Source organism: Mustela erminea, chromosome 4 (assembly GCF_009829155.1).
Source record: "Mustela erminea isolate mMusErm1 chromosome 4, mMusErm1.Pri, whole genome shotgun sequence".
Taxonomy (NCBI): Eukaryota; Metazoa; Chordata; class Mammalia; order Carnivora; family Mustelidae; genus Mustela; species Mustela erminea.
In genome coordinates this window covers 128,422,253-128,450,123 of record NC_045617.1, presented here as the reverse complement: position 1 = coordinate 128,450,123, position 27,871 = coordinate 128,422,253, and the positions used below count along the sequence as shown (strand labels likewise).

The following is a 27,871-nucleotide window of genomic DNA, read 5'->3' as shown; positions in this document are numbered from 1 at the left end:
GCACCAGAGGGGGCGCGCGTCCACACAGCCCATCTTAATCCCCCGCGACGCGACCCGCTCCGTCTCCTGCTCCTCCTTCCCCTTTCTCCTCGCCTCCCCCTCCCTTTCCCACCCTCTCTGGGTCGCGGCTTCACCCCGGGCCCTGGAACCGCCCCCGTCCGACCCCGCCCCCTATCCTGACCTATCGGGTCCCGCTCCACTCCCCGCCCCTTTGCCTCCGGGCCATCCAGGTTCTAGATGCCACCCTAGAATTCCGCCCACGCCCCACCTTTCCGGGTAGCCATGGCTTGGGTAGTCGGTCGACTGATTCGGTGCTGGTGTCGGACATCGGTCGGGGGGTAAGTGCTGAGCCGGAGATCCAGGGTCGCCCGTGGGATCCCGGCGAGCCGAGGCGGTCGCCGCGCGCGGGAGCTGCCCTGTCTCTTATCTTGTCCGGGTAGCCGCAGGGCTGTGCTTTTATGGTTTTTCCAAGGAGGGAGGGAGTGATGGCAGGTGTCCTTAAACGCGCGCCCTCTCTTCGGCTGGGCGCGAGATGGTCCCGGTGCACGCGCGGGGAGGCCTGAGCTGCCACTCTTCTCCGCAGGCGTTCGCGCTCAGCTCTCCCCGCGGGCCACCCAGCCCTCCACCCTGGCTGCTGCTAGGTTGCCAACCGAATTCGCTAAAACGGCGTAGAACATCTCAGCACGCTTGGCTTTTCTGCTGAATGCTGTAGAAACGCAGGCCGTTCTCCTCCGTGTGGGGTCAGACTGCTTCCTGGGGAACGCTTCTGTGGCGTTAACCCGCGGGGGACACAAACTATGTGTGTGGTGGGATTATAAATGATTTTCCCGATTTTATGTATTAAACGGTAGTGCTTCGTAATTTTTTAAAGCTCACTTTACTTTCAAATAAGTGAGTTTGTGCGTATTTTGTGAGAGCTTGCACATTTAGGCTTTGTGATAGACATTTTGTTCTTTCGTTTTCTATTTGGAGCTTAACATACATGACGTAGGATGCAGAGTTTTTCCCTTTTGGGAGACAAACTAATTCAGTTATTTAATGTAAAAATTATTGAAGTCTTTACTGAATTACTAATTTCAGTTAGTAATTAGAATTGCAAATTTACTAATTTACTGAATTACTAGTATTTCAGAGTTTGAACCTAGGGGTTCTTTATGCTCTGAAAGTCGTATTATTGCAGAGGAAGTAATACATTGGATGTGGGCATTATTAAAACTGTATTATTTTAATCCTTCTGGATCCCACTGACTTTAACTTTATATGCCAGGGTCTTCATTGGGAACATCAATTTTTTGCTTGTGGCCTCAGTACTGTGCACCGAAATTTTCTCTTCCTCTGCCTACTAAACACTCTGCCTGGTTGTGCGCGCTGTTTCTGCTCTGATCCTAGCTCGCTGGTTAACCTTCTCAGGGTGAGTCATTAGCGTTATCAGCACAGCTTCATAGACTAGCTTCCATAGCAGTTAGATTTCCTCTAAATAAGTCCCCCACCTACTAAGAAGTGGCTCTTTGTCTGGAATGCCCACAACAGCTCTTTCTGAACACTTTTTGTATCTTAACCCAGTCTCTCCTCCTTATGATGTGGGAAACAAAAGCAAAAGAAAAATTAAATTTCCTTACTACTTAACAGCCCATTGATGAGTCCTTGAAATAGACAAAGTGACATTCCTCTGGGAATTCAGTTGCCTTAATGTTAATACTTTGCTAAGGGCAAAAAGCAATCCTAAACCCAGCCCCCAGGCTCCTGTAAGTCCACATTAACATATAAGAATTCCTTTGGAAATGTCCTTTATCTCTACCCCCCAAGATACGTCTTGACAATCATCCCCCAAGCTTATGACCCACAGATACACATCTGAAGGGTCTCATGACTAAGGTTTCATTAGACAGTAATAAATGACCTTTTCCTAACGTTGGTCCTTGGAGGTCCCTGAAACCTTGCTTCCAAAATTTGCTAGAGACTTAGGCTATCCCTAACCCCTTTCCAACCTGAAATACATTATATGTTTATTTAATGTGTGATGAAATACATTATATGTTTATTTAAAAAAAAAATCTAAAAAAGAAAAAAAAAGAAGTGTGTGATGGGCCACTCCTCATGACCCTGGTGCAGCTCTTTCTGCCCACCCCCCCTCCCCCGGTCCTGTCCCTGGGCTTTAATAAAATCACCTTTTTTTGCACCAAAGACGTCTAAAGAATTCTTTCTTGGCCATCAGCTCTGAACCCCAGCATCTTTCCAATATCACTTCCACCTATAGGTTGGGACACATTTTGCTAAACAGAAAGAATTGACCTGTTCATAATTTATACTTTGTTAATCAGTGAGGGTGATGGGTCTGTAATCAAAGGAGCAACAAGGGCAGACAGGATTTCTGGCTGTTAGGACACAAAAGACCAAATTCTGTGCACTTGACCTCTTCAGTCTCAGTCTCCTGCTCACTTCCATCTTACAGTGCCTTTCATTTACTTTCTTGCCTGTGGCAGAATTGACATGGCCATTTACAATCCTCTGGCTTTTATCAGTATCTAATTAGAATTGCTCTAATTGCTGTGCTGGATTGTAGCTTCCTTTTCCTTTAAGATTGCTACAGTTAGCTTCTGTTATTTCTTTTTTTAGGGATCATTTTGAAAACCACTATTGGGAAGGAAGAAATTTATTCTGCCCTTTAAGGTCCTTCTAGCTGGATTAGGAATCCAGTTGACAAGAGACAGATTAATGGGAGAAAATCAAATTTCGTTTCATACCCACATGGAATCCACATAAACGTGAAATTCCAAAGACGGGCTGCATGAGGCTTACATGACTTATATTTTGAAGCTTCTATTCTGAGCTAAGGAGAAGGGTTAGGAGTCCGAGGATACAATACAGAGGAAGCCCGCTAGCAGGAAGGTGAGAGGAGACCTTGAGAAAACAAAGATTGTCCCATTACACAGATAAGTGTCTTAGCTAAAAAGGAATCTCTGTTCATGGGTCTCTTCCTGGTACAGGCTCTTCTTTCCAAGGTAAACTTGGGCAGTAGGTGGGGAGTCAGAAAACTTTTCCCGCTTCTGCTGGGCTCTGCTTGCTTTTAACTCAAAATACTGCTCATGCCCAAGGGGCCCATCTTGGGATGACCTGCCCGGGGCCCTTACGCCACTAACCATGATCCTTACACCACTAACCGTTTGCAGCCATCTTGTTGTACAGGGTCAGGTACAGGGAACATATTTCAGGAGAAACAGAGCGTTTTGGTATATACGGATTGGCAGCCCTTAGAAATCAGCCTGCCTGTCTGCAGCTCCCTGAAGGTCCCGGCACTTCAGCTGCACGTGAGCAAAACAGCAATGGGAGCCAGTCAGAAGGATTTTGAGAATGCGATGAATCAGGTGAAACTGTTGAAGGAGGACCCAGGAAATGAAGTGAAGCTCAAACTCTATGCACTCTATAAGCAGGTAAATGCCTAATGTCTGACGTAACCTAGAGACATTTTGAGCCGATGGCTACTCAGATAGATCTGCCGTGTGTTTTACTGAAACGCAGCTTTCGTATTATGGTTTGTATTGCTTCCTTTCCTCTGAAGAGTGTCTACATGGGAGTTTTTGTGTACTCGTCTTTGCAGTACTGTTACAGCAAAAAGGAACCCACCAGGATCACTCTGGAGTCAGAGAGACTTAAAAGAGATAGCCACTGAAGGTGTAGACCTAATTTGGCTTCTGACTACAAAAAAATCAACTGAAAAACTGTTTTGAGACCACTGGGGAAATTTGGGGACTGAGTATTAGGTGATACCTAGGAGTTCTTATTAAAGACACCATGGTGATATAAGAAAATGTTGATGTTCTTGAGGAATGCACACTAACTATGTAGGGCTGAAATAGAATGGCACTTTGAGAGTCACTAAAATGCAAGAAAGAAAGAAAGAAAAAGAAAAAAGAAGGAAGGAGGAAGGAAGCAGAGAAAGAAAGAAAGAGGAAGGAAAGAAAGAAAAGGATGGACAAAACAGTTATGGCCAGAAACTGATGGTTATTGAGTTAGGTTGAGTATTTGGAATTCGTTATAATACTCTACTCTTCTATATGTTTGAAAATTTGTATAACAGGGGCGCCTGGGTGGCTCAGTGGGTTAAGCCGCTGCCTTCGGCTCAGGTCATGATCTCAGGGTCCTGGGATCGAGCCCCGCATCAGGCTCTCTGCTCAGCGGGGAGCCTGCTTCCTTCTCTCTCTCTGCCTGCCTCTCCATCTACTTGTGATTTCTATCTGTCAAATAAATTAAAAAATCTTAAAAAAAAAAATTTGTATAACAAAAATTTCAAACTAAAATTTTTAAGTTGTGATCTAAGGACAACCTCGGGAAGTCAGCTGGTTTGGGGCTCGTGTGTGTGATCTGTGTTCCTCTTCCCATGATCGGTATGAGCCTCTCTTAGTGTCCTAGAATTTGACTTTGCTCAGAAAGAGGCCAGGACTTCGCGCTTAACTTCTGGGAAGTAATCCCTAAGCCTCGAAAGGTCAGGCCTGCTAAGGAGTGTCTCTGTCGGCCTGAGTCTCACAGTAGTTGAGAGTGAGGGCTCCTGGCTACGTAATCAGCCATGCCTATGCCGTGGAGCCCCAAATGAAAACTCTGACCGCCAGAGCTTAAGTGAGCTTCCCTGGTGGGCAGTACTCCCTGTGTGTTACCACACGTCTGTTCTGGGGGAAGTACTGTTTCCTGACTCCCGGCTGGGTGCGGGGAGTGGGGCTTGCCTACCGTGTTGCCTCTCCCTCTCCAGATACCTCCTTCTTGGAGGTGACCCTTGCCTCTTTGTCTTTGGAAAATCTATGCCTCCTCCACTGCCTTTGTTTTCTCAAAGCCTCTTTCTTCTTTCCTCTTTCAGCTAATGGTGGAATTTAAAGTTTTTACAGGTGGCTACGTAAGTGGCATGGGATATTCATCTCAAAACATTCAGTCCACCTACTCTCAAACAAGTAAAATTTAGTTGTTTTCTATGGTTCCTCTTTGCGTAGCCTTCATTTAAGTTTCTATAGGACCAGTGGCTCTGGCACTCTCCCATCTCTGCGACCCCAGGTTCAACTCTGTTCGGTTCGCAGAAATCCACCACTGCATTTGTGGAATATTTTTGTGCCTTTGAGTGGGTTTCAGAATGGTTTCCAAATGTTTGTTGGCTGGTTATGTTTGAAGATAGTTTGCTTGAATATTTTGACTGTGTGTGAAAAATGGGATCATTGATACAAAACTATTAGGAGTTTTTAAAAAGTACTTTGCCAAACCTTTTGTCTGACTTTGTTTTCATATTCAGGCATTTATTACTTATTTTAGGGGCCGATAGCTGATGGCACATTTTGTCTCTCCGGTCTTTTTTCTGTTGTATCTTTTTAGCAGCATCATCAAAGACAGTGCAAGGGGAAAGTTAAGATGAATTTATGTATCTTCTGAAAGTGTTTGGGAGGAGAAGGCGCATTCATGCTAGTTGTACATTTTAAATCTTAAATATTTGACACTCTAATTTGCATGGACACGTAACTGATAATTGCCCCTCTCCTTTTCCCAGGCCACTGAAGGACCTTGTAATACACCCAAACCAGGTGTGTTTGACTTGATCAATAAGGCCAAATGGGAGGCATGGAATGCTCTTGGCAGTCTGCCCAAGGTACATTTACTTGCTACTTTGCTTTTATTTTACTTGCTCTATTCCCGGAGGAAGATGGGTGCTTCTCACTGTTAAACCATTGTAGGTAGAACCTGCAAGATCTGGTTGGATTCTGTTGAATCAGACCCCTCTTCTTCATTGCAAGGTGCTGTTTCTTAGCATGTTAAGTTTCTCACAGTGCTTACTTACTGACTGAGGATTGAGGTTATTTGTCATCTTCTCCTCAGGAAACTGCTAGGCAGAACTATGTGGATTTGGTGTCTGGTTTGAGTTCTTCGTCTAACTCCTCTAGCCAAGCGAAGCCTGAAGCTGACAGGAAACAAGCTGGATATGAAACAGTGGTGATGACCTCTGAAGACGGCATCACAAAGATCATGTTGAACCGGCCTGCCAAAAAGAATGCATTGACCGAACAGGTAATGTGACTTGCCCTGGGAGTTTGTCCTACTTTTCTTTCCTCCCTCTGTCTGTTTCACTCAACAACTAGAATGTTTCAGCATCATTGCTATTGTTGTGATCTCTTGTTTGATTTGTGTAGGAAGATTAGTAATGGTGGCTACTTCTTCATACAACCAAGTTGGGTATTTGTTATTTAGAATTTGTTGGCTTTGGGTAGGTTCTGTGTGTCCAAAAAAGCACTGCAACTCTCCTAATGATAGAAGCACAAATAAATTAAATTAATAGAAATGAAACATACATTGATATAAGAGAGTAGGTGTAGAGGTTCTCTAAGTTTGACACAGACTGTCCCCAGACTTTGCTCCTTTCATTTAGACTTGTGACTACTGTTCAAGTTGCATGGGCCTTTATTTATACAAGCAGAGGGAGAAAGGAAAGAAGACCTTCATTTTAAATATAGCATAACCCAACTCTGCTTCAGATGAGCGGCTCACAAGAGCTCCTTTGATCTTTGAGTCTTTTATCAAACTACAATGATAATAAAAATAACCACTTCTACCCCTTCCCCTTGAAAAATATGTAGGTAATTAATTGGATGCTTGGTGCTGAACTGCAAGTAAAATTTGCGTGGCTATAATCCTTTTCATTGGGTTTGTCATCTATATTATAGCAGAAGGAGTCTGCTCACTTAAAATAGTGTTAAATAAGAATTTCATGAAGTTGGATATGTGCCATTGACTTGGTAAAACATTTGATCCTCAAAACTTCATTGCCATTGCCTCATTTCTGTGTGATCATGATGATGATGGTGATGATGGTGATGATGGTGGTGATGGTGGTGATGATGGTGGTGATGGTGAATGATGGGGATGATGGTGGTGATGGTGGTGATGAAGATGGTAGTGATGGTGGTGATGATAGTGATGATGGTGGTGATAATAATAGCGGCTGCTCTTTGCAGAGTGCCTAGTGTGTGTCAGCACTTTCCACACAGAGATTTCTTTAATTCCCACAAGGGTCCTACTTCTACTACTATTTAACGATAAGTAGGAATGTGCTCAAATTCCCATAACTAATAAGCTGGAAAACCTAAATTAAAACCCTAATATATCCATGTCATAATCCCAGCTCTGGCCAGTTACCCAGTTATGCTGTGTCATCATAACCATAATAATGATAATGGAGTTATTTCCTCATTTCCTCCCTCAGGGAATACAACTTCACCTTTACTTGTCTATTATGTCAAGTCCATATTTTTTTTCAGTGTCTGTGTATCCGTAAAATACCAAACCCTCTTCATCATTCTCTCCCACACCGATGTCTTATCTGAGGTAGAAATGACACCAGTGCATTAAAAACTGTAACAACAGCATCTCCAAGATTTTCACAGACGCTGCTAATTTAAAATATTGGACCCGTTGTCTTTGGCTACCATTACATTTCTTGAAATCCCAGCCTTTAACACTTTACAGACTGCCTGGGACATGCACGCTCTGTTTTGAGGTCCCAGCTGACAGACTGCTTCTCGGAAATCTTCCCCTGGCTGCCTCCCATCCCACCCATGCTAGACATCAGTGCTTCCTCCAGGCTGTCTGCCATGATGTACTTCCCACCCAGTTTAGAGCTCCCCCTCTCTATTAATTGCAAAAGCTCAAAGACTAGGTCTTATTCATTCACTTTCGGGGAAAGGTGGATATATCCCCCAGTGTCCACAAGAGCACATGGTACGTAACACACACCAAGTAATTGTAAAAGGATTGAAAATCCTTTCAGCCGTATTGGGCCGCCTTTTTAGTTATGTAAATACAACGTGCATCACAGTTGGCGCTTTGCAGAGGACAGGCTTACAGATGGACTTTTAGTGAATCCCACACAACGGTGGTCATTTTCAGAGTTCCTTTCTTTCTCTTGTCTCCCCCTTTCACATAGATGTATCAAGAAATCATGCTTGCACTTGAAGCCGCGAGCAAGGATGACTCTACCATAACCGTTTTAACAGGTAAGACATTTTCTTGAATTTCTTAATAATTAAGTTTACTTTGGGGGATTTCCAACCAGATAGGAAATTGAGTAAATAGCTGTGAGGTCTTTTCCAGTACTGATAGATTCTATTTTTTAAAGGTTATTATTATTTTTTTTAAGTTTTTCATTTCTTCTAAGCTTTCTTGGAACAAACCCAGTGAAGTTAGGCCCTATGATTACTTATTTTATAGGTGAGAACACTGAAAAGTTAAGTTTTGATAAATAGTGCTTTTACTATAGTTATTTTCCATATACTCTCTGCTTTTGGTTTCTATTTCCTCTTTGATCCAAGCATTACATAATAATGTTAATTTCTTAGATTTCCAGAAAGGCTTTTTTGTTGTTATTTTGTTGGTTGGTTTTTGGTTTTCCATTTCTGTTAACTGATAACTGGTTTCACTTAATTATAATCAGACGATCAGTTTTATGAGATTTACTATTTATTTATTTTGGAATGGAAGGATAGGCAGGGGAGGAGGGAAACATCAAATCTTAAACAGGTTCCATACCCAGTACAGAGCTTGACACAGGGCTTAATCTCATGACCATGAGACCTGAGCTGAAATAAGAGTTGGGACGCTTAGGGGCACGAGGGTGGCTCAGTGGGTTAAAGCCTCTGCCTCAGGTCATGATCCCAGGTCCTGGGATCGAGCCCCACATCAGGCTCTCTGCTTGGCGGGGAGCCTGCTTCCCTTCATCTCTCTCTGCCTGCCTCTCTGACTGCTTGTGATCTCTGTCAAATAAATGGATGAAATCTTTTAAAAAAAAAGAGTTGGACGTTTAACTGACTGAGCCACCCAGGTGCCTCACTAGATTTACTTTTTAAAAATCTATTAAGCTTTGTGTCTACAGCTCCATATTGAACTCTCTACCTTGAAAATAAAGAACTGGAAATGGCTAACTTTTTATATCATCCAGGAACTATTCAAAAATAAGTTCATTCTTTGAAGATACAGAGTTTAAAATATACCAGTTAGACTGACCTTTCTAATTTATGTTAGATTCCCTCATTTCTGGTTTTGTCTTCTAAATAATCTCAGACTGAAAAAAGCGAAGGCATTTATTGCTATTATGTTTCTTTCACTTTCTCCTTCATGTCAGAAAAATTGCTTTAAAGCAAGTTTTTATCTTATTGACACTAAAAGACTTGTGAATAGTTATCCTTTATTATAAAATGGTCTTTGTCCTCACTTAAGGCTTTCTGCCTTGAAATCAACCTCGTCAAATATTAATGCCTTAACACCTGCCTTGATACTATTTGCACTTGCCTGGCAAACCTTTACCCATCCTTTTAGCTTTCTGTCTTTCTGAATTACATTTTACAGTCTGCGTCTCATAGAACACATTGTTAAATTTTTTTCCCTCTTTGATCCAATCTGAATTTAATTTTTTTTTTGTAAAGGTCCCTTTACCTGTTTTGATTTATGTATATGACAAATCTGTTTTTAGTTCTGCATCTTACATATACTTATTACTTACGTTTCCTTTGACTGTTATTTTTTACTTCGTGATCTGGATTGGACTTGGTGTGTGCTTTACTTCTCATGGTTTGGAAAGTTTTTTTTCCGGCTTTTAGTAATTGCTGTTACAGTTGCGTGGTACCCATCAATATCTCTAGCTCGTCTGACTCCCCTTGGACAGTGTCTCTTGGTAGCCCCTATGAGAGGCGAGGAAGGGAGCACGCATTTTCCAGTGCTCCTCAGACCTCTCTTCTGAGTATATGGTCTGTTAAGTAGTGTTCCATTATCTTCTCGCATAGAATGTTGCCCTGGAGAAGTTTGAGGCTACCATTAATTCTGTTTTTATAAGATCTTTTTATTCCCCCTAGAAGACCAGGGGGTACTTTCCCATTCTTTATCACTTTTGCATAGAACATATGTATCCTGTTAAAACTCATTAGTAAGGCCTTTTTTTAAGTTTTCTTTGATAGTATCTCTGAATGTTTTTGTTTCAGTTATCTGTTCTTTTTGAAAGAAATTCTAGTTATAGAAGAAATGTCTGATCTGCTGGGATTCTTATCTTTTGTTGTCTCTGAATTCTTAACTCTTGTCTTCTGTTGCTTTGCTCACTATTCTCAGTCCTGTACTCTGATTGCATCTTGAGCGATGCCTGTCCTTTTTACGGCCTCTAATGCCATCACTCTTTAGTGGTTGTGATTTTCTTTCTTTCCTCCTGAACTCTCCCAGGCATTTTTCTTTTCCTTCTCTCGTCCGTCACTTCTGTTTTGTGTCCACAGAAAAATTCAGCTGTTAATTTTTTATATATACATTGGAGACCAGCATAACAATGTGTTTGGAAAAGAAGCTTTATTACTCATAAAATTATTGAAAATATTATTTATGACACCATTTGCTCCTGATAGTAATGTAAGAAAAAGACTAAAGAACAAATTTATTATGTAAAAATACTGCCGATAATTTAGCTCTTTGTTTCTCAGTTCCCCAGGTATAACTGAAGCCCAACTACAAAACAAATACGTCTTCTGAATTTTTCTTTTGAAACTTGCCCTTGAGCGCATTCGAGTGTGGTCGCTACCTTTTGCTTAGATTCCCACTCTGACCTTTGTATCATTAAATCCAGGGCCATTTTTCAGCCTTCCTCTGTCTTCTCCCCCTTCTTAAACCTCTGTCTTCCCTAGGCTTCCCTAGGTCTGCCCTCCAGTCTGCTGTCTCTCATCTCCTTTGCAGGTTCATCCTCTGTGTGGTCATCAGAAGGGAGGGTTCCTGAAAGCTTAGTTCTAGGCACTCTTCTCTTCTCTTATTCTCCCCGGACTCTGCGGGAGTCCCTCTCTCCAACAAAAGTCCATATGCTGGTGCTTCCCCCCTTGGTATCTCTTGGGTCAAGATACTCACCAGGGCTCCCGTCCAGTATTTCCACCTGGCATTTCCTCATAGGTGTCGCCCCCCACGTCTTTCTCTCTGGAGCTTTCTCAGTGTTCCAGATCACAGTGGGTGGCTCCACATTGGCCCTGTTATGTAGACCATTCATTGCACAGACATTCATGATTGACCTTGTCCCTCTCTCACCTCCTCCGACCAGTCTAATCCCATTTCCTTTCATCAGTAGCCCGTCGCTCTCTGTCCTCTGCACTAGTCCAAGCTACCAGGGACTCTTGTCTGAACTGAAACAGTCCCTATCTCATCCTTATGATTCTCTTTTGTCCTCCTCTCTCCCGTGCCTTGTCCAGTCTCACAGATCCCATAGAATCTTCTTCCACATAAAGATCTTATTCCTCCCCCAGTTAAAACTTCAGTGGTACCAAGACAATTCAGTAGAAAGAGAAAAATCTTTTGACAAATGATGCCAGAGCAACTAAATACCCATATGGGGAAAAATGAACTTCAACCCCATCTTACACCCTATACAAAATCTAGTTTAAAAGTTATGTAAGCATAAAACCCAGAAACATAAAGCTTCTAGAAGAAAGCAATCTCTTTGTGACCTTGACTACAGCAGAGATTTCTTGGACAGGATGCAGAAAGCATTAGCCATAAAAGAAACTATGTACAACTTGGTCTTCATCAGAATTTAAAATATCTGCTTATCAAAGACAATAGTAAGAAAATGAAAATACAGGTACTACAGGCTGGGGTAGGGGACTGTTTGCTCTACATAAATTGGAGTAAGGATTATTACCCAGAATATATAAAGAACTCGTTAAAAATTAACAATTAACGACCGGGGCGCCTGGGTGGCTCAGTGGGTTAAGCCTCTGCCTTCAGCTCAGGTCATGATCTCAGGGTCCTGGGATCGAGCCCTGCTTCGGGCTTTCTGCTCAGCGGGGAGCCTGCTTCCTCCTCTCTCTCTCTCTGCCTGTCTCTCTGCTCACTTGTGATCTCTCTCTGTCAAGTAGATAAATAAAATCTTTAAAAAAAAACAATTAACAACCAGATTTAAAAATGAGATAAAGGACTTGGACACCTCATAAAAGAAGATAACACAGATTGCCAATAAATACATGAAAAGGTGCTCAACATCATTAGCCTTCAGAGAAATGGAAATTAAAATCAGTGAGATATTTCACCCAGTAGAATGACTAAAATCTAAAAGATAGACAGACATGAAATGTTGGTGATTATTCCGAGCAACTGGGACCTCTCCACATTTCTAAGATGAGATTGCTTCAGAAACTGGCAGCTTTTTATGGAATAAAACCTCTGCCAGCTCAGTGACCTATCAGTCCACTCCTAAGCAATTAGTTCAGCTAAATTGAACAGGCATCCACTGAATGATTTGTAATCTAGTTCACAGGAGCCAAAAACAACTCATGTCCACCAACAGATGAATGAACAAAGTGTTGACTGGACATACGGTGAACTACTACTCAGCAATATAAAGGAATGGAGAACTGATTCGAGAACATAGGTGAATCTTTAAGACACAGTTCAGCAAAGAGAACACAGACGCAAGAGTCCATATAGAATTCCTCTTATAAAATTTCTAAAATAGGCAAAAGTATTCTCCAGTGATTGAAGTCAGAAAGTGGTTGCGTCAGGGCAGGGTGGGGTGGGATGGCTGGGAAGGAGCTTAAGGGAACTTTCTGGGAAGGTAGAAAGGTCTTAACTCTTGTTTCAGATGGTGATTGTGCAGGTATTTGCCATCATTAAAAATCACTGAACTGAATGTTTAAAATTGGTGTTCTTGTCTGTAAATTATGCTTTATCACAGAACACCTTCAGTGGTGTCAAAAAGTCTTAATGGAGCAGCAAAGCCCCGAATGGTCCATGCTGCCCGTCCTCCTCCTACACCAGCTTCCCCTCTGGCTTTTTCTACTCTGGTACAGTGGCCAGAATTAGCCCTTTTCACAGGACCTTTGCACATGCTGTTCCCTCTGCATGAATTCTTCCTACCCTCCTCCTTCTAGCCAACCTTGCCTGTCCTTCAGATCTCAGTTCAGTTTTTCCTTCCTTAGAAACACCCCTCCTTAAACCTTCAGGTTAAAACAGATCCTCTGTTAGACTCTCTCATATCATCATTGAGTATTTTCCCATTGTATCAAGAGTTGTATTATCTACATTTGTTTGTATGTTTCTAGATCAATGTCCAGCTTACTCACCTGTCTGTAAATTAGGGCAAGAGCCATGGCTGGTTCACAAGTGTATTTGCAGTGCTTGCTGTAGAACCCAGCACATGGCAGATACTCAGTAATTACAGAATGAATGAATGGTGAATCTGTTGATTTCATTTACAGGAAATGGAGATTATTACTCTAGTGGAAATGACCTGAGTAATTTCACTAATATTCCTCCTGAAGGAGTAGAGGCGAAAGCTAAAAATAGTGCCATTTTACTGAGGTAAGAGTGATATTTGTCTGATCCCAGCGGACTTGTTCATATTCATCAAAGTGGCATTTAGGCCAGCAGAAGTAAGATAAATGCTTCTTTGTGTCAGTGTCATTAATGCGACTTGGACAAGCGCATTTCTCCAGACCGCCTCTATCAGTAGTGGGCACTTATTTTACCACTTTAACTGCTGTTTCCCATTCATCCTGCTGCTCTACGTGAGGTTCAATTAGAAAGCATAAAAGTTAACTACAGTTGTAAAAAAAAGTTCTCTCATAGTGAAGCAGGGAGATTTAGCAAATTCTCATCCAGCTAGAAAAATGCATGATTGCCATGATTGCTGGTAATGGGACATGTGAAGTCCTCAGCACAGAGGACATGAAGGCCTCTCTTCTTAACTCATGTGTCCCTACCGGGTTCCTGATTCCCATAAGGTATAATACTGCAACATACGCTCAGCCAGCCATCCCGATATCCAAGTCTGCAGCTGACCTATAGCCCTGACCTGGCTGAGGCTGAACCAAGGTCAAGCATAGAGGACTCAGTCTATGAGTTTCCATCAAATGCCATCTAGATGGGTGTCCAGGCTGGCCAGAGTTCATTTCAGACTCATGCTATCTTCCTTACTGTACTTCAGTCCTGCTGCGTTGGGACATTGTTTATTATCATTACTGTGTTCAGTTAGCCAGCATATAGTACATCATTAAGTTTTTGATGTAGTGTTTAACAATTCATTAGTTGCGTATAACACCCAGTGCTCATCACCACACGTGCCCTCCTTAGTACCCATCACCTGGTTACCTCAACCTCCCACCCCCTCCCTTCTGTAACTCTCAGTTGGTTCCCAGGGTCCAGAGTCCCTCGTGGTTTGTCTCCCTCTCTGATTTCTTCCCATTCAGTTTTCCCTCCCTTCCTCTATGGTCCTCTGTTCTATTCCTTATGTTCCACATATGAGTGAAACCATAGGATAATTGTCTTTCGTTGCTCGACTTATTTCACTTAGCATAATCCCCTCCAGCTCATTTAACAATGATTTGTGTTTCCATTTCTGTAGGAATTTTGTAGGCTCTTTCATAGATTTTCCTAAGCCTCTGGTTGCTGTGGTCAATGGTCCAGCTGTGGGAATCTCCGTCACCGTTCTCGGGCTATTTGATCTTGTGTACGCGACCGACAGGGTGAGCGAGCTCCCAGCAACATAGAAAGTCATGGAGTAAAAATGAGGTCCTCTGAATTCTCTTTTATTGTTGGCTATTAGTAGATGTATTACATGATATAGTAGAATGGACTAAATTGTGCTTTTTCCCAAAGAATTACTCTTAGTTTAATTTGAATTGTTTTATATATCCTTCATTACTAACTTTGGTTTTCCTAAACACCAGTATTGTTGTGAACACTGTTCCAACTATTTTGGTTCTATATTCTAATCAGATTATGTAACAGTTCCTCAACTTTTGATTTTCCAATTAATTTAAAATAGGAGATCTTGAAAGCTGGCTATTGGTGGGATCAGGGGGAGACAGTATTTTTGCATGTTTCGCAAGTGGATAATTTGATACCTTTTTCCTTGTAAACAAATTCTGGGGTTTAGAATTTTAGAATAGTAGAATTTTTGAATAAGAAGGGGTTTTAAAGGACTATCTACCCTCACTCCCTTCTTTGCAGATAAGTAAATGAAAGCTCAAGTTACTTACCTAAACGGTTTAGTGTTGTGTTCACCACTGAATTGCATTGATTTTAATTTCTGTTCTAACTATAGTATTAACGTATATCATAGTAGAAGATAAAATTTTGAAAAATCTGGAAAAGCACGAAGGGCTAAGTTAAAAATCACTTCTTAGCTTACCACTTAGATATAACCAGTCCCTGACTGCGGAACCCTAGGCTCTCTCCCATTCTGTCATTATAAACAAAGATGTGATGACCATGTATCTTAGAGCTTTTACTGTAGAACTAATAACCACTTTTAGGGTTATCGATTCTTAGAGTACTTTTTGTTTATGCAGAGGTACAGTTTCCTGCTCTACAACCTTATGGGAAACATTTGGTTTTTACCACTGAAGAGATGCCTAGTTTTGTCTGAAGGTGTTTTCTCTGATAGACATGACCATATTTTAAGATCTTTATCTCTTGAATTCATCTCCCCCCCCCCCACCCCACTGGTTTCAGTTTGATTGGATTGGGCATCTTGTCAGACCTAATTGTTTTTAATAATTGTCCCATGAAAATAACAACTGAGAATCTAGGTGCCAGGCTGCCTAACCTTCATAGGTAGAAGATTTTGCTGAAAGGCAGAAATCAATAGGCTGTGGTCACAGCATATATGTTAGAGAACTGATTGATCACCTGGTCTTGTCCAGGGGTGAGGTCAGGAGGTCCTGACCTGAACTTAAGGATCTCATTCTTCAGTACTTAGAAGGTAGATACATCATCCTGTTTAAATATTCTCCAGATTCTTCCTCAGAATTTAAAATGACTGTCACATCCATCATCTTTTCAAGTTATCTAGGACTGTGGTCCTATGATACAAAATGGAACTGAAATAGAAAGAAAACATATGTAGATACTTTCAGTGCTAAAACATTTGGCCCAGAGTAAAATATTTGACAAATAGTGATCACTGCTGACCAACTGAATTAAAAGAAGGTTCAATTTAAAATCAGAGACACAGAATAAAGAACCTATGGAGAGGAATGCATTTTATAGGATTTACCATTATTGGCTTCTTAAACAAATACCGTATTAAATGTGGGTTTAACACTCTTAAAACCAGAGTATTCTTTATTATGAGCAAGAGGCAAGAGTTAACAATGCCCATTAGCTTCTTTGTTGGCAAATCATACATTTCCCCTATGAGGTAATAAAAGGGTAGAAATCATAAAAATAGTATTTGAATGCCCACGACGTCCTGGGCCCTCTGTTGATGCACATGATGCGTACTCACTTATGCACACAGCACCCTATGAGATAGGTACTTCGTCTCCATTTTACAAAGGCGTCTACTGTGGCACGAAGAGGCTAAGAAGCTTCTAGAGTCACCAGTCAGATGCCAGAGCCTGACCCTTAATTACATTTACTGCTCTATTTGTGAAAAGAAGCTAAATGCTGCTTACGGTCAGTTCTGCACATACCTGTTTGTAGCCCTTTAGCTGCGGTTGACGTTTTCTTTCACTTTCCTCTTATACTCCTTAGGCTGTGACTTCTCAGTACATCTTCTTGAATAAGCTTGCTTTTGGGGGGAGGGAGTGATAAGTGACGTTAGTAACTTTTTATTTGATATTTTCATTTTTACTTATATGCTGCATATATTATATATTTATGTCTTCTAACAATATTCATTAAGAAAGAGAGCCATATCTGATTATGGGATATGAAGTCGAAATGTTCTGCATACATATTGCCAATTATAAATTGATTTCCTTTCATAAGGACTTCTCATTCATCAAGAAATACACAAAAATATTTCTTAAATTAAAAAAAGGGGGCAGGGGGCATCTAGGTGGTGCAGTCAGTTGAGTTTCTGACTCTTGGTTTCAACTTAGGTTACGATCTTGGGGTCATGAGATCCATCCCTGTGTCAGACTCCGCGCTCACAGGGAGTCTGCTTGAGAGTCTCTCTCCCTCTGCCCCTCCCCTCCAAAAAATAGGTGAATAAATCTTTAAAAAAAGAAAAACAAGGGGGGCCTGGGTAGCTCAGTCAGCTAATTATCCAACTCTTGATCTCAGCTTTGGTCTTAATCTCAGGGTTACGAGTTCAGGCCCCTCACTGGGCTCCATGCTGGGCTTGCAATCTACTTTAAAACAAAAACTAAAGATGACTCTATGGTCTAAATAACCAGTATTGAAATAGATTCTCGTATTTAAAGCAATTAAATAGATTCTTGTGTTTAAAGCAATTCAATAAAACCTCTCTGAGGTAAAATCAAGACAAATGACAGACTGAGGAAACTATTTTCCAGGTGATACTATCAAACTAATCTCTGTAATATATTTTTTAAAAATACATTTTATAAAGTGATCAACAACTTGATGTGAAAATGGGCAATGGACAGGGATACATAGCTCACAAAAAGTAAAATATAAATGGCTCCTTAAAACATATGAAAAGATGCTATGAAGAACCTATTACAATCAGAATATGTAAAGAACCACAAGTCACTAAGAAAGATAACTTATTAACTTAAAAATAATGGGCAAAGAGGTTTAGCAAGGATGTGGAGCAACTGGAATCATTCACTGCTGGGGGAGTGATACATGGTACACCACGCTGGAAATTCTTTTGTTGGTCTTAGACCACAGTTTACCACACATCCCAGCAGTTCCACCCCTATGTATTTACCCAAGAGAACTGAAAACATGTTCATGCAGAGACCTGTGTACAAGTTTTCATTAACAGTCTTATTCATCATAGCCAAAATACTGGAAGTAACACCAGTGGCTTCAGCTGGTGAGTGGATACAGGAACCGCGGTGTCCATACAATGGAATTCTACTCCGAAATGACAAGGAACGAGCCACCCGTACAGTAGCGTGGTGACTCCCAAAAAGTCTTATGCTAAGAACCAATGGCTACAGAATGTATGATTCCATTTATATTAAATTCTAGAGAAGGCAAAACAAGGGACAGAAAACAGATGCAGTGGTGGTGTGAGGGTGTCAGGAATGGATTGACTCCAGAGGACACAAGATGCCCTTTGGAGTGATGGAGAGAATTCTACATCTTGACATGGTGGTGGCTACGTCACCATGTACCTTTCTTAAAACTCACCAAGCTGCGTATCTAAGAGTGAACTTTGTGTTCGATAATACCACAGCAACCCTACTTTAAACAGAACTTCCTCAATTTAGTATCGTGAGGATATATACAAATAGTGATTTTTAAAAATCACATGAAAAAATAATTGTCTTTCTTTTCTTTTTTCTCCAAATAGGCAACATTTCACACTCCTTTTAGTCACCTTGGCCAAACTCCAGAAGGTTGTTCCTCTTACACTTTTCCGAAGATAATGGGCCCAGCCAAGGTAACTCTTGGAAACCTTCAAAATAAGTTGTAATAAGTAACCTCTGAGGGCGCCTGGGTGGTTCAGTTGGTTAAGCATCTGACTCTTGATTTCGGCTCGGGTCACGATCTCAGGGTCCTGGGATCAGGTACCGTGTCAGGTTCCGTGCTCAGCAGGCATCTGCTTGAGGATTCTCTCTCTCCCTGTGCCCTACCCCCACTTACACTCTCTCTCTCTCAAATAAATAAATAAATCTTTTTTAAAAAGTAACCTCTGTTCGGGACACCTGGGTGGCTCAGTGGGTTAAGCCGCTGCCTTCGGCTCAGGTCATGATCTCAGGGTCCTGGGATCGAGTCCCACATCGGGCTCTCTGCTCAGCGGGGAGCCTGCTTCCCTTCCTCTCTCTCTCTCTGTCTGCCTCTCTGCCTACTTGTGATTTCTCTCTGTCAAATAAATAAATAAAATCTTAAAAAAAAAAAAAAAAAGTAACCTCTGTTCAAAAAGTAATTCTATACTCTTTTCTTTCTCTTGATAATCTAGACAGAAGAAAAGTGAGTTATTTGCTCCTCAACTCTAAAAGTTTCAAATATAGAAGAGCAAATAAGCTATGGGAAATGTCTGATATGAGGGAAAATTAGAAACTCTCCCCAACTCCCAGGACTAGGATCTGCTTTTGCCCCTGGGTGCCCAGTGCCTCGTCCTCCACTGCTGTGTGGCATCAAGTCATTAGAGGACCAGGGCTGTGCCAGCTTGGGGTCACACTTGATATCTGTGTAGATGAGCAGCGTCCCCTGGAAGCTGTCCTCATGGGGGTTTACGCCTTCCAGAGCTGCTCCCAGTCATAGCAGCCTCCACATCAGTAGGTTTAGCTATGTGTTCAGGCTTCCAGAAGGGTTCCGTGGCTGTGCAGGTCTGTCCCCGTGTCTCTGGACGCCCAGGTTCCAGGCTCTGTGCATGATGAGACCCAACAGCAAAGAGCCAAGGATAGGGAAGGCTTAGCCAATTCTTGGAGCTCCGAATGGGGTGGGGTTGGAATGGAGCCTGTTTTCATTAACTGCCGGGTTTTCGCTGCAAATATATAGTTTTCTAAAGCTCATTATTCCATCACATGTCCTGAGTCTTCATGACAGATTTTAACTTTGAAAAGTTGTGCAGAGCCAACTCCAAGGCTTTGGGCATTTGACTATGAAATAATATTTTTCCGAAAGCACTACTGGAAATACAGAGGATATCCGCTTGGTGACCTCTGTTTTGTTAGAAACCGAGTATTAGTCCTTCTTCCCTTTTCTTTGGTCAGGTGAACTAATTCATAGTACCTGTGCAGGTAAAGAAAAATGTCAGAGTTGGACCACTGCGTAGAGATTCCAAGGAAGGGAAGTTTGAAAGTTTGGGTGTCTCAAGTTTGGTTGGCATTCACTGTGACCTGGATTTTCTTTTCTTTTTTTTTTTTCTTTTTAAAGTTCTTTTTTCTTTTATAATTGTTTGTAGTATATAAAACGGAAAATTCTAGCTGTGTGGGTTAAAGGATCAGCATCTACTTCAGGTCCTTTCTGCCCTGGGCTCCCTGATCTTGCCTTCTCAGCACAGACATACAGAAGCAAAAATATTCGCAAACCTTCCAGAGAGCCTGAGATGCTCTCAGCACAGTTTGTTAAGCATTGCCTATCTAGGTCTTCAGTTTCCCCCTTAAGAAATACTGGCAGCCTCAAAAGACAATAAAGGAACTGCCATCTATCTCCTCAACGTGGTTTAGTTCAGGGGTTAGTTCTGAGGTTAACTGACCTGTGTTTCATTAAGTTAATGTCTTAATCTTGCTTTTGTTTCAGGCAGCAGAGATGCTCATTTTTGGGAAAAAGTTAACTGCTGGAGAAGCCTGTGCTCAAGGACTTGTTACTGAAGTTTTTCCTGATAGCACCTTTCAGAAAGAAGTTTGGACCAGGCTGAAAGCATATTCAAAGCTCCCCCAGAATGTTAGTGTTGTCTTTCGGTTTTTCGTTTTTAATCCTAGTAGAAACCATGGAAATAGTTTATTTGCCTTAAGAGAATAAGCATTTTATTTTTTTTTATTTTTTTTTTTAAAGATTTTTATTTATTTGTTATAGAGAGAGAGAGAGATACAGAGCGCAAGCACAGGCAGACAGAGTGGCAGGCTAGAGGCAGAGGGAGAAGCAGGCTCCCTGCCGAGCAAGGAGCCCGATGTGGGACTCGATCCCAGGACGCTGGGATCATGACCTGAGCCGAAGGCAGCCGCTTAACCAACTGAGCCACCCAGGCGTCCCCGAGAATAAGCATTTTAAAAAACAAGATATACCTTGGTTGGCTTTAAGCACATCAAAATTTGAGATTAAAAATAACCATAATGATGTTAGAAATGCTGATTTTTAAAAAAAAAAAACTTCTCAAGGAGGCATTTTAGTGCGATGATACGTATGAAGGCAGAGGGACAGTTCTTTCTGGAGATAACTTTGAGGAGGAGGATGGGCGGTATTTGCCGAGCACTTTTCTTCTTGAATCCAGTAGCGAAGCCTTATCAGGTTGACTTTTAGGAGATTCTTCCTGTGTAGCACTTTGGTTTTTATATGTGATGACTCGTGACTGACTGCTCTTATATTCATTCTGCTGAAAATGTGGTCCTGGAATCAGAAGCTTTAGTGTCTCTCTGAGGCTTTTTAGAAATGTGTGATCCCAAGTCCTCTCCCACATCTACCAAGACGGTTCGCACACACATTACAGTTCGAGAAGCACTGTCCTATGTTACACATACATCTGAAGGCAGGACAGGATTCCGTGAGCCATGGAGAAACACAATTCAGCATTCTAGAATAAACTCCACTCCCTCTAGAATGCCCCTTAGCCTTACTGTTGGTTTTGTGTTTTCAGGCCTTGCGTATTTCAAAGCAGATCATCAGAAGTCAGGAGAAAGAAAAGCTGCACGCTGTTAACGCCAAAGAAAGCAGCATCCTCCAGGAAAGATGGCTGTCAAGCGAGTGCATGAATGCCATCATGAACTTCTTCTCCCAAAAAGCCAAGCTGTGATGCCTGTTACAGCAGTGTTATGCGTTTCAAAGGAAGGGATGTGCTGTCATTTCTGATTTTCAATACTTGAACTAATAAACTGTGCCTTTTCTCTGCGCTAACATATCATTTATGATTATCATAGTTCACTAGAGCCCTGATGACAAATGAGTTATGTACCAGAAGCTTTAAGAATTTATGTAAGATTTGGGTCATAGGGAGTCTTACATCTTTTGACATGAATCTGTGTTGCCAGGAGCACTGAAACATGGTGCCTGGGGTCCTGCTTTGAAAAGCATTCACAGCATTGCAAGCTGAAGTCATGTCTTTGAACACCACGATAGCGCTTTGCCGACCACAGAGGGTGACGGACGTAATTGGCCCAAACACCAACAGCCTCTGGATCACTGACTGAAGGTCTTCCGTGGGTTGCATGTTCTTCTTCAACCACCTAGCAAGGGAACAAATGGAGCAGTAGTAGTATTAGAAAAGAAATTACAATCTTAGTTCCATGTTTTTCCCCATAACTTAATAAAAAGGCAAGAAGGGAAGATGGGGCTATTTCACTGGAAATAAAAGCAGTGATCTGGATCAGCTATTATGTAATTATGTATGACATAGTTCTTGTCCAATGTGGTATATTATGAAAGGCATACGTACAAACTCCCTTAACCATCCTTGTAACGTCCTGTTTTGATTAGTGCCAGATCTATTGAGAAGGACGAGGGCGTAATTCCAGTGACTGCCAAACTGGCATGAAATATTTTGCTCTCCTAAATACCCTCATTTCTACAGAAGCCAAACATCTACAGCAAACCAGTGAATGTCCAACAAAGAAAATATACATTGAAAATTGTAGGACACTGTGTGGTGGTCTGTCTTGCCCTTGCCCCACCCGCTACCCTGCATGGTGTGGTTGGAAGAAATGCACCTAATTCCTAGCTCCCTGCCTTGGGATGGAAGGAACAGATAGAACTTTGTTTGCAACCTTCTGGGCTGTGTGGGGGCTGCCTGAGGGACTGTTTGCTGTCTTGCCTGGCTCACAGTTCAGGAGGAAAAGGTTGGCGTAGTCTGGATGGGAGTCAAGAACCCCAAGAAGCAGTGGCATGCAATGAAACATGAAAGGTACAGCTGACTGCATACCCTCCAATGTGGGGAGGGAAATCACAGCAAAGGAATCATATAGAGCTCTTAAGGCCCTGACAAGAAGCTGGAGACTCTAGACATTGAAAGCAGCCGAGGAAAAATTAAAAACAAACAAAAAAACCTAAAACAAACAAACATACAGGCCTAGACAGGAAGCATGCCCAGAAAATACCTGAGAAGACCTGGGCTAAGCTGAAGACTCACAGGCCCACTCATGAGAGAAGGTCTACCCATCAGTGGAAGAGGAACTTGTTTTTGCAAAAATGCCCAATTTTCAACAAAGGATTATAAGGTGTGCAAAGAAACAAAAACAATCCACTAGAAGGAGGGAAAATTCTGGAAATATTCCCCCCCCCCAAAAAAAGTGATCAGATTTACTAGATAAGGACTTCAAAACAAATGTCGAATACCTCAAAAGAGCTAAAGGCAACCATGGACAAAGAACTAAAGGACATCGGGAAAGCAGCACGTGAAGAAAATACAAGTATTGACAAAGGAGGTGCACATTATTATTTTTTTAAACCAAACAAATCCTGGGCTGGAAATTATAATTACTGAATGGAAGAATTCACGAGAGGGGGTTCAACATCAAACTCAAAAAGTAGAAGAAAAATCAGCAAACTTAAAGAGAAGTTGTTTGAAATGATCAAGTTCAAGGAGCTAAAAGAAGAAAGAATGAAGAAAAGTGGATAGAGTCTAAAAGGCTTATGGGACCAACTCCACCAAGCCAACCAATGTACACACAATGGGAGTCTTAGGCAGAGAAGGAGTGAGGTGGACAAGGAGGAGAGAAAGGGCCAGGGTGGTTATTTGAAAAAAAGATGGCTAAAAAAAAAAAAAGAATGGCTAAATTTGAGGAAAGATGTGAATATACTAATCCAAGAAGTACAATGAACTTTAAGTAGGATCCACACAAAGAGACCTACAGTGAGACATGTTATAATCAGATCTGTCCAAGACAGAGGGGATCTTGAAAGCAGCAAGAGAAAAGCAACTCATCACATAAAGTGATCTCAAAAAAGATCATTAGATTTCTCACCAGAAACCTCATGGTTCAGAAGGCAGTTAGGATGACATATTTAAAATAGTGAGATAACCTACATCTGGCAAACTGTACATCTTCAAAGATAAGGAAGAAATTTAAGACATTCCTGCACGAAAACGGGATGTTCATTACCACTACATCTGCCCCCACCAGAAATACTAAATGACGTCCAAGTTGAAATGAAAGGATAGTAACTCAAAGCCACATAAATATATAAAGTTCTCCAGTGAAGGTAAATACATGCACAAATATAAAAATAGCATTTTTATAATTTTGGTTTGCAAATCTACTTTTTCTATAGGATTTAGAAGACAAATGCATAAGATGTAATTTATTTATATCAATGGATATGCAACGTATAAAAGTAATATGTAACAAATAACATTAAGTGGAGGGGTGGAGCAGCAATTGAGTTCAGTTGGTAATAATTAAAGGTACATTGTTATAGATTGTTACAACTACATATGAGATACAGTTAATAATCTGTAATACAGATTGTTATAACTTTAGGATGTTATTATGTAATGCCCATGGTAACCCCCCACCCCCGCACACAAATACCCATAGAAGGTACACAGAAATGAAAAGAGAATTAAAATGTGTCAGTATAATAAATTAACTAAACACAAGGGGAAGCAGTAATGCAGGGAATGAGGGAACTATGTAAAACATACAGAAAACAACATGGCAAAAGTAAGTGCTTCCCTATGAATAATTAACTTCAAATGTAAATGGATTGAACTCTCCAAAAACCACAGACTGATAGAATTGATAATAAAACCAGTCAGGATTCAGTTAATATACTGCCTATAAGAGTCTCACTTTTTTTTTTTAATTTTTTTTAAAGATTTTATTTGACAGACAGATCACAAGTAGGAAAAGCGGCAGGCAGCGGGGGTGGAAGTGAGCAGGCTCAATCCCAGAACCCTGAGACCATGACCTGAGCTGAAGCAGAGGTTTAACCCATTGAGTAACCCAGGTGCCCTAAGTCTCACTTTAGATTTAAGGATGTGCACGGTTCAGAAATGAAAGGATGAAAAAAATATTCCTTACAAATAGTAAGCAAAGGATAATAGGGATGGTTATACTAATATCAGACAAAGGAGTCTAAAAAACTTATAAGAGATAAAGACATGATAGTAAAGGGGTTAATACAGCAAGAAGATATAACAATCATAAACATTTACATGTCAAATATTGGACCTCCAATATGGAATAATATATAACATAATTATACACACACACACATACACACACAGTGTGTGGCATGGCATAAGGACAGACCCATAAACAATGGACTAGAACAAATCTTTGCATATGTGGTCAAATGTTGGTTTTTTTTTTTAAGATTTTATTTATTTATTTGACAGAGATCACAAGTAGGTAGAGAGACAGGCAGAGAGAGAGAGAGGAGGAAGCAGGCTCCCCACTGAGCAGAGAGCCCGATGCGGGACTCGATCCCAGGACCCTGAGATCATGACCTGAGCTGAAGGCAGAGGCTTAACCCACTGAGCCACCCAGGCGCCCTTATTTTTTATTTTTTTTCAAATGTTTTTGATGATCAAATGATTTGACAAGGGTGCCAAGACCATTCAACAGGGAAAGGATGACATTTTCAGTAAATGGTGGGGGGTTTTTGTTTGGATAAAACACTGTGTTATATACAGACAATGGAATATTCAGCCTTTAGAAGGAAGGAACTTCTGACATAGGCTTCAATATGGATGAACGTTGAAAACATGCAAGTGAAATAAGGCAGACACAAAAGGACAAATGCTGTATGGTTTTACTTATTGAGGGGTCTAGATTAGGCAAATCCATAGAGACAAAAAGTAAAATAATGTTTGCCAGATGCTGGAGGGATGAGAGAATAGGGAGTGAGTGTTCAGTGGGGACAGAGCTTCACTCTGGGAAGATGAAAAATTTCTGGAAATGGACAATGATGGTTTACACAACAATGTGCATGTACTTAATGCCACTGAACTGTACACATTTTAAAAATGGGGAAAATAGGAAATTTTATGTTGTGTACATTCTTCCGTGATAATATTTTTAAAAACAATACAATTCACCATATTAATAGTAAAGATAAATACTATCAACTTGATGGATAGAGAGAAAGCTTTTGTATCCATTATGATAAAAACTAAGCAAACCAGCCATAATCACGAACTTCTTCAAACTGATTAAAAGTAACCTGCAAAAACCAACAGCCAACAAAATAATTATTTTCCCCTAATGTGAAGAACAAGTAAAGGATGCCTGCTTTTATGAGTCCTAACTTTTTTAAGGAAAGCCAATGAATGTTCATAGAAGAGAAAGTGAAAAAATATATCATTTCTTATGTTCTAACAATCAAGCTATCTTTTCAGAAACCAAACAAACTAGGATGTAAATTAAAATATATTAGTTCATGTCAAGACATTATGGCCTGAAATTGAGGTGTATAAACTTCCCACGATTGTGAAATTGCTTTTTTCTCTTTTATAGGCCTCTAAAGTATGGTTAAATAATCTTAAGTCATCAGGAATCATCACTTAAAATAACTTATACCCTTAATCTAGATATAAATTTAGTTCCTTGTATTGTCCAAGGAGAAAATACTACTGTTCTAATTTTTTTTATAATGTATCTTCTTTGAAGGTGGATTTTTAAGTCAAATTGTCAAGTTATGCCACTGAGAATACTAGGGTACAAAAATAGACAAGGAAATTATTTCCATAGAACAATAACCACAGTAGGAGTGTCTACTACAGGCAAATTCATGAGCTGGATGTCTCTGCCTGGGTCTGTCACCCTCAAAGCAGAGAGAACTCTGTCTTTATAGCAAATTACATATTTCTCCTGTCAGCCTGGCAACATGTTTTGAATACCCACTAAGGACTAACTAGAAATCCTTTATTAGGTATTGTACAGCAACACGTACAGCAATACTAAAGAAACAAATATGGAGACATCATCTGTCTGGCATAATTACTGAAGGAAGCAGACCAACAAAGATAATTTGCCAAGGAACCAAAGCTTATAACTTGCTTTTTTCTTTTTTTTTCCTTTCTTTTTTTTTTTTTTTTTTTTCTTTCTTTCTAGAGAGAGAGTGCGTGTGCAGGAACCGGGGGGAAGGCAGAGGGAGAGGGAGAGCGAGAATCCCAAGCAGGCTCCACAGCCAGCACAGAGCCAGACATGGGGCTCGATCCCAGGGCCCCGAGACTATGACCCCGGCCAGACTCAAGAGTCAGATGCTGAACGTTGGTTCAGTCACCCAAGTGCCCCAAAGCTTATAACTTCAAGTGTCAGGCAATTCCACATCCCCACTGTTAACACCTGGTCTGATGCCCACCACCCCACAACTGCTACCACCCTCGCTCCCCAACAGGCCAGGGAGGTTTCGGATCAGATCTCGTCAGCCCTCTTTTGAAGACCCTGAAATGGCTCCCATTTCTGTCCATGTAAAATCTGGCAGAGGACAGACCAAGTGAAGCTATTAAAGCTACTGGATCCTGGGCCCTTGGGCATGCTGGGGATGAGCTCCTGCTTCCTGACTCATGCAGCATAAAAGGGCCATAGCTCAGTGTTGGGTCGCTCTCCAAGAATCCCATTCCAGCCCTGCTAGATCTCTGCTCACCAACCTGCAATGCAATGGTTCTTGGGGGACACACACCCACTCCTGTGTCCCTGAGTTTTCTCTGACTGAAGACTCCTCCAGACACTTGGCTGTGTGAAAATGGGGCTTATGTGCTTTAACAGCCATACTTGCTCTCAAGCCTATCATGTATCTCAAAGACCACATTAAGTCATTTATTTAGCTCAGGCATAAATAGAGTCTGTGGTCACCCTGTATATCTCTAAATATGTCGGCAGCAGACAAAAATTAGACACCTACCTGACAGCTATGGTCGACATTGGAGGTACCTCCAAGTTTTTATTCCACAAGTAGCATTTTTTCCACCCTCGATTCGAGTTGTTGATGGATTTCCTTTTCCACAGGGGCATGCTACTTGGCTTCGGGGTCACATTAATCTCTTTTGGGAACTGGTGTCTTGCTAAGATCCTTTCTAAGCCAGAGAATTCAGAATTCTGACCTAGTAATAGAAGAAACATTTACTGTGATTCAGCGTGCCTTTCCATGTTTGCATAGCAAGAGTAACATGGCACTCATTTGAGAAAGAGTATTTATGCTACTTCATAATTACTATTGAACTGCCATGCCTTCACTGCAAAAGCATTACTGAGCTCCACTTAGACCCGAGCCTGGTCCTGGACATCTAATAGACTGCAGAGTAAATGAATGAGTGAATGAACATACAAACCAGCACGAATACTGAAGTCTATTTAAACAATTTGTG

At 41.2% G+C, this 27,871-nt stretch overlaps 2 protein-coding genes across 6 annotated transcripts in view; one reads left to right on the top strand and one right to left on the bottom strand.

The window, feature by feature from the left end:
* The first annotated feature begins 233 nt into the window (after nt 1-233).
* On the top strand, nt 234-24,327 carry ECI2 (enoyl-CoA delta isomerase 2). 2 transcript variants are annotated; one of them, XM_032340997.1, is made up of 10 exons: nt 234-338; nt 3,278-3,431; nt 5,525-5,623; nt 5,851-6,039; nt 7,952-8,021; nt 13,236-13,338; nt 14,381-14,501; nt 18,254-18,343; nt 20,149-20,292; nt 21,203-24,327. In XM_032340997.1, the coding sequence occupies exons 1-10, from the start codon at nt 283-285 to the stop codon at nt 21,356-21,358; spliced, it is 1,182 nt and encodes a 393-aa protein (XP_032196888.1). In that variant the 5' UTR covers nt 234-282; the 3' UTR covers nt 21,359-24,327. The 2 variants fall into 2 exon arrangements, with proteins under 2 accessions (XP_032196888.1, XP_032196889.1); XM_032340998.1 differs by having other exon boundaries at nt 263-338; nt 3,187-3,431.
* The window catches only part of C4H6orf201 (chromosome 4 C6orf201 homolog), a 29,825-nt gene continuing 8,039 nt past the window's right edge, over nt 6,086-27,871 (bottom strand). The window contains exons 2-6 of one of the 4 annotated variants that reach the window (XR_004285189.1): nt 27,409-27,607; nt 21,566-21,788; nt 16,467-16,552; nt 15,018-15,860; nt 6,086-6,272 (exon numbers count right to left, since the gene is read on the bottom strand). Coding sequence is in view for 2 of the 4 variants with exons in the window: in XM_032340999.1 (XP_032196890.1) it covers nt 21,464-21,788; nt 27,409-27,607 (524 nt within the window). In the remaining 2 variants the exon portion in view is untranslated. Of the gene's footprint in view, nt 6,273-14,549; nt 15,861-16,466; nt 16,553-21,463; nt 21,789-27,408; nt 27,608-27,871 lie in introns of those variants that run through there. The other 3 variants (XR_004285188.1, XM_032341000.1, XM_032340999.1) reach the window with 3 other exon arrangements.